This window comes from Mesoplodon bidens (genome assembly GCF_964165515.1).
Source record: "Mesoplodon bidens genome assembly, chromosome: 15".
NCBI lineage: Eukaryota > Metazoa > Chordata > Mammalia > Artiodactyla > Ziphiidae > Mesoplodon > Mesoplodon bidens.
Window position 1 is genome coordinate 29,334,068 of NC_138171.1, and position 12,758 is coordinate 29,346,825.

The 12,758-nt window shown below is 40.8% G+C and overlaps 1 protein-coding gene across 1 annotated transcript in view; it reads left to right on the forward strand.

The window, feature by feature from the left end:
- The window catches only part of TMC2 (transmembrane channel like 2), a gene marked incomplete at its 3' end in the record, with an annotated part of 87,241 nt that overhangs the window by 41,230 nt on the left and 33,253 nt on the right, over positions 1–12,758 (forward strand). The window contains exons 7-9 of the mRNA XM_081255139.1: positions 2,213–2,311; positions 5,179–5,321; positions 7,526–7,673. Coding sequence (XP_081111265.1) covers positions 2,213–2,311; positions 5,179–5,321; positions 7,526–7,673 — 390 coding nt within the window. The remainder of the gene's footprint in view (positions 1–2,212; positions 2,312–5,178; positions 5,322–7,525; positions 7,674–12,758) is intronic.

The window sequence follows — 12,758 nt, forward strand, 5'->3', positions numbered from 1 at the left end:
GCTGTTTTAAGGCTAACCACAGTGACTCAGAGGGTCTAGGAATAATATTAGAAGTGCTCAAATGTTAGACAACTTTAACAGAATTTTTCCTCATACTCATCTTCTTTTGCCACAAATCCTTGATACATTTTAATGGAATCAAACTGCTCTGAATGCTTGAGTGAATCTTGTTCAGCTTTAATGACAGCTGCCTGCAGATCCCAGAATGCCTTCATGGTCCCAGGAGAGCCCTCAGTTATGCTGCAGGAGCTCACTATCAAGGCCTTGCTACATGATGAGCTCATGTATTTCTTGTCTTAACACGGGCTGCATATGAAAATCACTTGGGGAGTTTTTTTAAAAATATGAAGTCCAATCAATTGGATCTGAATCTCTGAGAATGTGGCTCTGGCATCCCTATTTTAAAAGCTCCTATGGTAGACAGGCATCTGAGATTGCCCCCAGTGATCCTCCTCTCCTGGTAGCATGCCCTTGTATAATCAATCCCCTCCACCTGAGTAGAGCCTAGACCTTGAGGCGTGCTTTTAACAAATAGAATATAACCAAAGTGACAGGCTGTCACTTACATGATTAGGTTATAAACGACTGTGACTTCCATGTGGCATTTTCTCTTGGTTCCCTTCTTGGCTCGCATGCTTTGATGAAGCAACCTGCCAGACTGGAGAGGCCCGCTGGCACGGAACTGAGTGTGGCCTTTGGACAAGAGCCAGCAAGGAACTGAGACCCTCAGTCCAACAGCCCATGAGGAACTAAATCTTGCCAACAACCATGGGAGTGCATCTGGAATCAGATCCTCCCCCACCAGGCCTTCAGATGATACCAAAGCCCTGGCAGACACCTTGACTGAAGCCTATGAAAGACCCTGAAGCAAAGAACCCAGCTAAGCCCAACCCAGGTTCCTGACCTGCAGAAACAAGGAGATAGTTTTATGGTAATTTGATATACAAAAATAGATGACAAATACAGCTCCCCAAGTGATCCTAATATGTAGCTAGGGTGTACATTGCTGGTGTACATTAATTAATTTAATTAAATAATTCTTTAAAATATCTTGTAAGTTCTGCTCTAGGGTTCACATAGGCAGCACTCAGTCAGTAAGCCTCATATTGGTACTTCCTCTAAAAATAACTATTAAAACTTTCAGATATATGGAAAGGTATAAAGAATGAGCCCATTTGCCTGCCACTAAGTTTAAAAATAAAAAATTACACACACACTAGAGTCCTCCATCTACTTCTCCCCAATTATGTTACCCACATAAATCTCACAAGTAATCACTCTCCTGAACTTTCCATTTCAACTTACATTTTAAAATGCATTGGCTTAAAGTTAAATAACATAGTTTCTTGTTTTTTAAAATCACTCATGTATCTGAGTTATATTCCCTTTTGCATGATAGTGTAATTTTTTCCTCTCTCATTTACATTTGTTGATTCTCTGACATGTCGCATGCCGCAGCTAGGAATCCCGCATGCTGCAACTAAAGATCCCACACGTGGCAACGAAGATCCTGCATGCCACAGCTAACACCCAGAGCAGCCAAATAAATAAATATTTTTAAAAATATATATGACTAAATAAACAGGAGGGCACATTCATGGAAGGGAAAACTTAATATCATAAAAAAAGGTCAATCCTTCCTAAATCAACATGTAAATTTAATACAATCCTTATTTTTTAAATAATTAAGGCTGTGAATCAAGTCATATATATAAAGGGGTATAATAACAGAATTATGTACACATAATTATTTACACATAATCTCTAACTAGAAATACTCTAATTAGTCCAACAGTAGGGGATGTTGTAAGTAAGTTTATGGTACATACATGTGATTAGATATTTTAAAGTCATTTTATTTTTAAAAATACCATATGCCATAGGGAATTGGTCATAAAATAATATTAAGCTAGATAATCCAGCTAAAACATATATGAAACTCAGAAACTTTGAAAGGAAATACATGAATATTTAACAGTCATTATCTTTAGGATGTGAAGGTGACAGGTAATTTTTTAAACACTCTTCTATACTTTTTCACATTTTCTACAATGAGTATGTAATACTTTTAAAATCAGGAAAGTGATTAATGTTATTTAAAGGAAAAAAATGGATATTCCTGCTCTGAGAAGAGATTTAACCCACTATGTGCACATCTCCGTGTGTTTGTATCTTCTCCACGTGTAACTGTGTCGTTCTGTCCCAACACAAGGTGCTGATGGGCATGCCCTATGGAAGTATACCCAGAAAGACAGTGCCTCGGGCTGAGGAAGAAAAAGCCATGGATTTTTCCGTCCTTTGGGATTTTGAGGTACCATTGCCCACATGCCAATGCACTTCCATTTTGTGATTGTGGATAAGTGTGAAGTGTTTAATTATTGGAAAGCCAGTGCTTTAACCAAAAGGGATCCTAGCACTGTGCAAAATGAGCTAGCCAACCATGTCCCCCTAGGCCCCCTTTGTGGGTCCATTTATCACACACTCTGATAAACGTGACTTCCCCATGAGGCCACTGCTCCCCGCATTCTGCCAGATCTATGTAAGGCGATATTACACGATGGTTTTATCTTGGCATAACCACAGTAAGACCCCAGGGCTATTGCCAGTCCAACCTTTCCCCAACCTTCACGTAACATCTTCAACTGAATACCCTACCTGCTTCTCAAGTCCAACAACTATCCAACCAAACCTACATCACTTTTTCCCATTTCCTTTATTGGAGCCACTGTTCATCCAGTCATTGAAGTCTGAAACCTGAAAGTCATCCCACATTTCCTCTCCTCACCACCACCCCTCACATCACAATCAATCACTAAATCTGAGCCTATCTACTAAACGTTTCTTAAACCAGTCTCCTTTTCTCCATCCCTCGAACCTCTCCTCAAACCTCACTGTACCAGGACCACTGTCAGAATCTGCTACCTCTCCTCCCTGCCTTGGCTTGTCTCCTCAAATCTCCATTCCCTCTGCTGCCAGGTGACCTTTCTAAAATGTAAACCTGACCCTGTCACTCCCCACCTCCAATATTCATTTATTCCCACTCCCAGATGGAATAAAGCCCAGTGTTCTGAATTGGGTTTACAAAAGAATTGTTCATGACCTGGCTGCCCTCTACCTATCCAGCCCCAGTCCCATGTCTGTCTAAGACCTCACACTTTATGGCCCAATATTATCAACTTACGGGGAATCCAGTGCCTCCCTGCCTTTGCTCACGATCCTATGCCTGGAACATCCCTCCCTCTTTTTGGAATCCTCATACCCCCGTGCCTCTGGGGGCCTTGGTCTGCAGCTCCAAGGAGTTCCAGAGGCAGGAGGCCTGGCTGTGGTGGTTCAAGCAATACATCTTGCTGCTGCCATCCTTCACTCCCATAGTCAGATTCAAGACCTCTCAGAAATGTGTGAAAGTGAGTTGGAGTATTTTTCTAAGTCATTTGGAACAGGGGTGTTCCAAATAACTACTATACCACTAAGAATTACATACTACTACCACTATATGCTACTACTAAGAATTTCCTTTATTATTTATTTCACCCAAGGGCCCCTGTTGAAATGTCCTATCCACTCAAAACCAACAATTTATTCAGCAGCAATCCCATGTTGTATTTGTTGTTGTTGCCAAGGATAAATTTTTATTTTTCAAGTAAAAATTAAAATTTTGGAAAACTTATATCCATCACCATGACAGTGGCAGTTTTTCAGTAGTTAAATACTTTCCTGATGAGATCAATGGAGATATTAACAGTGTGATTTTTTTTATATTGTATAAGAAATGTGTCAACATTTGGCATATGTTCGTAACTCAGTGAACCATTACTTTCCAGATGACCAATACATGATGTTACAAAATCATGTGTGAGTAAAAAGATCCCACATCTTGATAGTAAAAGATAGAGCAATAGATTTTTAAAAATTATATTTTGAGATAATTTTAGACTTACAGAACAGTTGCATAAATAGTATAGAGAGTTCCCATATACCCTTCACCCATTCACCTTATGATAACATCTCATATACCCATAGAACAATTATCAAAACTAAGACATTAATCTTGATACAGTATTATTAACTAAAATATAGTATTTATTTTTATTTCACCAGTTTTTCCACTGACGTTCCTTTTCTATCCCAGGACCCAACTCACAATCTCACATTGATTTAATTGTCACATCTCCTTACTATCCTCCAATCTGTGACTGTTCTCTGTCTTTCAGTGACCTTGACACTTTTGAATAGTGCTGATCAGTTGTTTGCCCCTGAATTTGGGTTTGTCTGATGTTCTCTCATTATTGTATTAAGGTTATGCATCGTTGGGGAGGTAACGTGCCTTTCTCAGAGTGTCAAGGGTTACATTATGTTGACCACTTGGTTAAAGTGATATCTGCCAGAATTCTCTGCTGTAAAGTTAGTATTTTTCCCCTTTTAATTACTTAGTATTTGGGGGAGAGCAATGGATCTTAAGGTATGAAAAAGTTCATTATGTGATTCATATTCCACATTGCAACTAACCTTTAAGAAATAACTATTTTAAAAAATGAATAAAAAAAGAAATAACTATTTAGTTATTGGGTTGAGGTATGATATCAAAGAAGAAATAGCCACAAGTATATGAAAAAAACTATTAAAATTTGGCTCCCCTGTCCAGCTACATATCTGTGTGAGGCCAGAATAATACCCTGTTTTATGTTCAGCAAAGACATAAAAGAAGTGCTAAAATTATAAGTTAATTTTACACCTAAATAATTATACCTAAAAAGTGTGCTAATTACACCTAAAGCCAATTATACCAAAAACCAAAACCAAAATGAAACTCGAAGCTCAGATTGGATTGTGAGCCTTATCACATAGTTTTCTTTAGAAGCTTTGAAATACTGAGAAAGTTCACGGACTCCCTTCTAGTTCCAGAGTGCTAAATTAAGATCCTGGGCACAGGGTAGGGGGTGGAGGGGGAGTTTGGAGCCGTGTGTGCATGTGCACACAGACACACACACACACAGACACACACACACACACACACACACTGGGGGAGTGAAGGGAAGAACAGGAACATCAAGAACCCTTCCTTCCTCCCCTCCGGCTCCTGTCACATCCCTGAGAAAGAAACCCCAGGTCGATGGAAGCTTCCGATAACTGTCACGTTGAGCTTACAAACCCAGAGCATTTGGCTTTGCTGCCCCACAGGGCTACATCAAGTATTCTGCTCTCTTCTACGGCTACTACAACAACCAGAGGACCATCGGGTGGCTGAGGTACAGGTTACCCATGGCTTACTTCATGGTGGGGGTCGGCGTGTTCGGCTACAGCCTGATGATCGTCATTAGATCGTAAGTATGACCGTCTCATTTACAGGCTTTTAATTTTCTTCCCACAAACAGCCCACTCCTGTGGCCACACTGTGCCTACTTACCTTCTTGTTGGGGATTTAGAGATAAAACAAGGAAACAAATAAAGCAAATGCAGATTGTCATATGGGGTATAAAAGACATAGACAGGGTAATGTGGGAAGTTCTGGGAAATGGGATAGACAAGTCCTTTAGAGGAGGCTGGGCATAGCACTTTAGACAAAGCAAGAGCATGTGCAAAGGCCCTGAGGCAGCAAATATCCTACTGAGTCCCCAAAACTGTCAAAAAGAAACAGTGTGGCTTGAAAGGGAACATGGTACCCATTAAGGAGAGGCTGGAGAAGTTTGCAAGGCCTGTTTCTGTTTTCCCCAGAGCCCAGCATCCTCAGAAAAACCCTCTTCTTCTCTGTCTAGCTGGCATGTGAGAACTGAGCTGGCGCCTACAAAGATACAATGAGGCTAAACCAGTGTATATGGCAGAGAGTAACCTTGGTGTCCTCTCCAGCCCCGACTCTACTTGTCTCTGTGGTCAGAAATGGCTTTTTAATATGTCTGTGCCTCTTAATTCATGTTCTCCGAAGAAAAACTTTGGCCCAGCCCACAAACTGCCTTCTTCTAAGTCAGAGGACCCCAGTTAGCACAGGCTGTGCAGGGTGGGGACACAGTCTGTGCACAGACCTGACCACCAGGCCCACTCACCCTTCAGCAGAGCCACAAGAGAAGAACAGGGCCACGGTGTGTGCACAGGATACAGAGCGCCCTTGAAGCCCAGCTAGAACCCCCGGAAAGCGATGTGCGGGCCCAGCTGGGTTTTCTATCTCATCGTCTCAGGGGAAAATGCTGCTGTTTACAAGAGCCTGCCTGGCACGAGACAGTGACCACTAGGTGACATGTGGCTACCCAGCTCTATCAAACAAAAGGAAAAAAAAAGGAGACAGGCGAGACAGGCTTGGTTTTATTCTTAGCCTTCACATTGCTATGTTTTTCCCTGCCAAATTTAAGGATATGGAATGTTTCTCTGTTGAACCAAAAAATTAACTAAGGCAACCAGGCCCCTGGAACTGTAAATCCCAAAAGCCGACACATCAGATAGAGTCAGAGAGGGGCAACCCCACCCCCATTGTATCTGATGGAACCCCTGCCTGGGATTCCATGGTTCCCACGGGACTGATCTCCAGGAAGCACAAAAAGAGTGATACCAACCAGGATTCTTGGCTTCCTTAATCAATAGAAATTGACTAGAGGCCGGTGGGAAATTCAGGCAAGGCTTTACTGGGGCCTGCTGCAGCAGTGGGGGAGCAAGAACAAACAGCAGGTTCCCTTGCTTGCTCACTGAGTCGGGGGGAAAGCTTGTTTCTTATATGGGGTGAAGGTAGGGGCGCGTCCAGGGGTCAGGCCAGAGGTGTGGCTTAGGTGTTTTGCCCATCCCTTAAGTGGTGTGTGCAAGCATGCTCAGTACCCTGCTTTTGCTCCCAATACCCTGTTTTTGCTCCTGGCTCTTCAGAAATGGCAGTTGGGTTTTTTTGTTTTGTTTTGTCTTTTTGTATCTTTTGGGTCCAGAATTTGCCCCAACTGCACATGCACACAGTTATTTTTAGTCCCATATAGTTTCTTTGTATTTTGTAGCTGAAGGAGAGGTGTGTCCAGCCCTGCAGCAAAGGGTCCCAGGTCCCAGGCCTGTCTCAAGAGGATGAGGACAGGTAGGATGAAATAGGGGGCTATCAAGGCAGGTCCAAGGTACTTTCCTCGAGCTTGCTTAAGAAAAAGATGTGCGTATTATCTGGTTGTAGTCCTAACCACCTCAGGGCTTATTGAATTTTACATCAGAAAAATATGATTTTTATCCAAGAAAGCAGATGAATTAGAAGGGGATATTCTCTGTGAGAATGAAGAGTTCTAAAACATTTGCAGGTGAGGCAAGCCACAAGAAATCAGACGTCAGGGTAGAAAACATGGTACCCTGCAGACTCCTTGTTACGCAGTTGACACCATGTGTGCTCCCAGGGGACTCTGAATTTGGGGGGAAGGTGCTCTGGCTAAAGGTAGCCTGATTCAAATCCATCTTAGCTCTTTCCCTTCACTGGATATCTGCCACCTGTGCCCAAGACTAGCTTAGGCCAAGTTTCCCTTGGGCTGACACAGTAGACACAGGGGCAGACATAACAACAGCAGTGTGCACCCTACAGGATGGCCGGCAACACCCAGGGCAGCACGAACGACGGGGAGAGCGATAACTTCACATTCAGCTTCAAGATGTTCACCAGCTGGGACTACCTGATCGGGAATTCAGAGACGGCTGACAACAAATACGCCTCCATCACCATCAGCTTCAAGGTAGTCGCTTCAGGGCCATTCCCACTTCCCGGGGGAACTTTGCGTCCCTCCTGTCATTGGGAGACTTCTCCCAGCTGGGGCTTGGGAAATAAGATCCCTGATTAATTTGTGGTAAGAGCTTTACCAGAAGTAGGAGCGTACCTCTCAAGCCTTCAAGAAAGAATGCTCATGGCTGGTACCCACCATCTGTTTCTTAACATGGCAGAGAATCATGGAGCTGGTCCCTGGTTCTGCCTCTTTCCTCGTGGAACTGCTTTCTGCTGGAGGAAGTGAAAGGACACACTTGGGGCAGCCGTTCTCAACGTTTACACATGTTTGCATGATCTAAGGAGCATTAAAAATCTTCTGGGCCCCACCCCTAGAGATTCTGGTGTAATTGGTCTGGGCTGAGGTCCTGGCATGTTTTTTTAAAAACTCCCCCAAGAACACCCACAAAGAGTTGAGAACCCTGGTTTGGGGGTGTGGGAATAAAGGAATCAATTAAGTGTACAACTCCACACTTAATTATCTTATTAATTTGTTCACAAGAGAGATATGACGTGACCTACAGAATATAGAACGAAAACAAGCCTGAGGGTGAGCAGATGAATGAAGGCAGAAACACTGCACATCCCACTTTTCCCTCCATGACTGTAAAAACCATTCAGAGTTCTTATTTATTTATTTGTTTGTTTGTTTATTTATTTATTTATTTATTTATTTATAACATCTTTATTGGAGTATAATTGCTTTACAATGGTGTGTTAGTTTCTGCTTTATAATAAAGTGAATCAGCTATACATATACATATATCCCCATATCTCCTCCCTCTTGCGTCTCCCTCCCACCCTCCCTATCCCACCCCTCTAGGTGGTCACAAAGCACCGAGCTGATCTCCCTGTGCTATGTGGCTGCTTCCCACTAGCTATTTTACATTTTGTAGTGTATATATGTCCATGCCACTCTCTCACTTCGTCTCAGTTTACTCTTCCCACTCTCGTGTCCTCAGTCCATTCTCTATGTCTGTGTCTTTATTCCTGTCCTGCCCCTAGGTTCATTACAACCTTTTTTTTTTTTTTTTTTTAGATTCCATGTATATGTGTTAGCATGCGGTATTTGTTTCTCTCTTTGTGACTTACTTCACTCTGTATGACAGACTCTAGGTCCATCCACCTCACTACAAATAGAGTTCTTTTTTTTAAATTGAAGTATATTTGATTTACAATGTTGTGTTAGTTTCTGTTGTATAGCAAAGTGATTCAGTTATACATATATATTCATTTTCATATTCTTTTCCTAGTTTACTACAAGACATTGAATATAGTTCCCTGTGCTATACAGTAGGACCTTGTTTTTTGTCTATTTTGTATATAGTAGTTTGTATCTGCTAATCCCAAACTCCTAATTTATCCCCCCCTTTCTCCTTTAGTAACCATAAGTTTGTTTTCTATGTCTATGAGTCTGTTTCTGTTTTGTAAATAAGTTCATTTGTATCATATTTTAGATACCACATATAAGTGATATCATATGGTATTTGTCTTTCTCTTTCTGACTTACCTCACTTAGCATGACGATCTCTAGGTCCATCCATTATTTCATTTTTTTTATATGGCTGGGTAATATTCCATTGTGTGTGTGTGTGTGTGTGTGCCACATCTTCTTTATCCATTCATCTGTCAGTGGACTCTTAGGTTGCTTCCATGTCTTGGCGCTTATAAATAGTGCTGCAATGAACATTGGGGGTGCATATATCTTTTCAAATTAGAATTTTTGTCTTTTCCAGATATATGCCCAGGAGTGGGATTGCGTTATCATGTGGTAACTCTATGTTTAGTTTTACTATTCTCCACAGTGGCTGCAGTTCCCACCAACAGCATAGGAGGGTTCCCTTTTCTCCACACCCTCTCCAGCATTTATTATTTGTAGACTTTTTAATGATGGTCATTCTGACAGGTGTGAGGTGATACCTCATTGTAGTTTTGATTTGCATTTCTCTGGTAATTAGCACGTTGAACATTTTTTCATGTGCCTGGTGGCCATCTGTATGTCTTCTTAAAAACCATTCAAAGTTCTTGGTACTCCAATGCTTCTCCTGTCTGATCAGTCAGACTTTTTTAGCCCAGGACCGTGCAGAGGTCAGATCTACACTGCAACGGTGCTTGGTTGTCTTGCCTTCTTCTCTCTCTTCTCTCCTAGCCCTCCTGGGAGGAGAAGTGGGCTGCTGCCCACTGATACCAATCGTTGCCTACAGAAGACAGGTACACCCACCAGGGACAGGGCTTGGGCTCAGCAACTCACTACATGGGTTTCATGAGCCCCAGAGTCAGCTTGGCAGTGGGTAGAGCAGGGAGCGGGCTCAGTTCTCCTTCTCCTTCTCCTTCTCAACAATGGGAAGCCTGTGGTGGAGCATCCAAGGGCAGGGTAGGGGTCAACAAGGGCTTTGACCCTTCCTTCGGGACTACTAGAGAGAGACAAAGAAGGTCAATGCCTGTGAAGCACTTTGAACATATGGGAAGGTGAAGGCTTCTCCTCTGAGTCTGTTAAAAACCACTTATATAACAGGACACATGTTGTGAGAACTGTGTGCATTAATGTATACTAACTGCCTGATGAGTTAGTTGAAACTGAACCCGAACACAATAACTGTTAATTGATTGAAAAATCTCCTTCCTTCTCCTAAGGCAATAGAAATAAAAACAAAAATAAACAAAGGGGACCTAATCAAACTTACAAGCTTTTGCACAGCAATGAAAACCATAAACAAAACAAAAAGACAACTTACAGTATGGGAGAAAATATTTCAAATGATGCAACCGACAAGGGCTAAATTTCCAAAGTACACAAACAGTGCATACAACTCAACAGCAAAAAAACAAACAACACTATCCAAAAATGGGCAGAAGACCTAAATAGACATTTCTCCAAAGAAGACATACAGATGGCTAATAGGCACATGAAAAGATGCTCAACATCACTAATTATTAGAGAAATACAACTCAAAACTACAATGAATTACCACCTCACACGAGTCAGAATGGCCATCATTAAAACGTCTACAAATAACAAATGCGGGAGAGGGTGTGGAAAAAAGGGAACCTTCCTACACTGTTACTGGGAATGTAAGTTGGTGCAGCCACTATGAAAACAGTATGGATGTTCCTCAGAAAACTAAAAATAGAATTACCATATGATCCAGCAATCCCACTCCTGTGCATATATCCAGACAAAACTAGAATTCAAAAAGGATACATGCACCCCTATGTTCATAGCAGCACTATTCACAGTAGCCAAGACATGGAAACAACCTAAATGTCCATCGATAGATGAATGGCTAAAGAAGATGTGGTACAATGGAATACTACTCAACCATAAAAAAGAACAAAATAATGCCATTTGCAGCAACATGAATGCAACTAGAGATTATCATACTAAGTGAAGTAAGTCAGAAAGAGAAAGACAAACACCATATGATATCACTTACATGTGGAATCTAAAAAATGACACAAATGAACCTATCTAGGAACCAGAAAGAGACTCATGGACATAGAGAACAGACCTGTGGTTGCCAAGGGGGAGGGAGGTGGGGGAGGAATGGAGTGGGAGGTTGGGGTTAGCAGATGGACGCTTTTATATATAGAATGGATAAACAACAAGGTCCTACCATATAGCACAGAGAACTATATTCAATATCCTATGATAAACCATAATGGAAAAGAATATTTTTTAAAAAGAATGTGTATATATATATATATGTATAACTGAATCACTTTGCTGTACAGTAGTAATTAACACAACATTGTAAATCAACTATACTTCAATTAAAAAAAAAATCTCCCAGGTACTTTGGTGTCTGGGAGACATCGTTTTCCATCCTGGCTCTGCCATATACTAATTGTGTCTTTCTGTGAAAAACTTACTAATGCAGGATACAAGGTTAATAATTAAAAATCTATTGTATTTTTATATACTAGCAGCAAATAATTAGAAAATAATTTAATTCCCTTTTCAATAAAATGACATAAAGTACAAAAAATTCCAAGGAATATAGATTTAACCAAAAAAAAAAAAAAGTGTGAGACTGCCTACACCAAAAAGTACAAAACATTGCTGAAAGGAATTAAGAAACTCTAAATAAATGGAAAAATATACCATGCCCATGGATTAGAACAGGGGTCAGCAAATTATGGCCCAGGGTCCAAATCCAGCCTGCTGCCTATTTTTGTAAATAAGATTTTATTGAGACAAAGTCATGCTCATTTATTTATATATTATCTATAGTTGATTTCATGCTACAGTGACATAGTTGAGTAGCTATGAGAGAGACCACGTGGCTTGCAAAACCAAAAATATTTGCTATCTGTTTTTTTAATAGAAAAAAACTTGGCCAGAACTTTTTTATTAAAAAAGCCAGCCCCTGGCTTAGAAGACTTGATATTGGCCAAGTCGGGTGGCATATGGGATCTTAGTTCCCCGACCAGGGATCAAACCTGCACTGCCTGCAGTGAAAGTGTGGGAAGTCCCAGAAGACTCAGTATTTTTCAGATTCGATTCTAAACTCCTTGATCTATAGATTTAAAACAGTCCCCATTGGGTACTGAAATCTCTCTGGGCATTAGTAGCTGTAACTGGTTTGTTGTTGGGATTCAGGATAATGGATAGTGAGTGTTTAGCACCACATCTAACACACAGTAAGTATCCAGTAAATCTAAGCTTTGTCAGTACATGTACCAAAGTAGAAGTAACAAGAAAAAATGTAATTTTTTAAGATTCCTTTTTTCTTCCAGTTTTATTGAGATATAATTGACATACAGCACTGTATAAGTTTAAGGTGTACAGCATAATGCTTTGACTTACATACATCATGAAATTATTACCACAATAAGTTTAATGAACATCCATCATCTTGTATAGATACAAAATTAAAGAAATAGAAAAAAATATATTTTTCCTTGTGATGAGAACTCGGGATTTACTCTAACAACTTTCATATATAATATACAGCAGTGTTAATTATATTTAACATGTACCTTACATCCCTAGTACTTATTTATCTTATAAGTTTGTATCTTTTGATTGCCTTCCTCCAGTTCCCCCTCTGTCCACCCC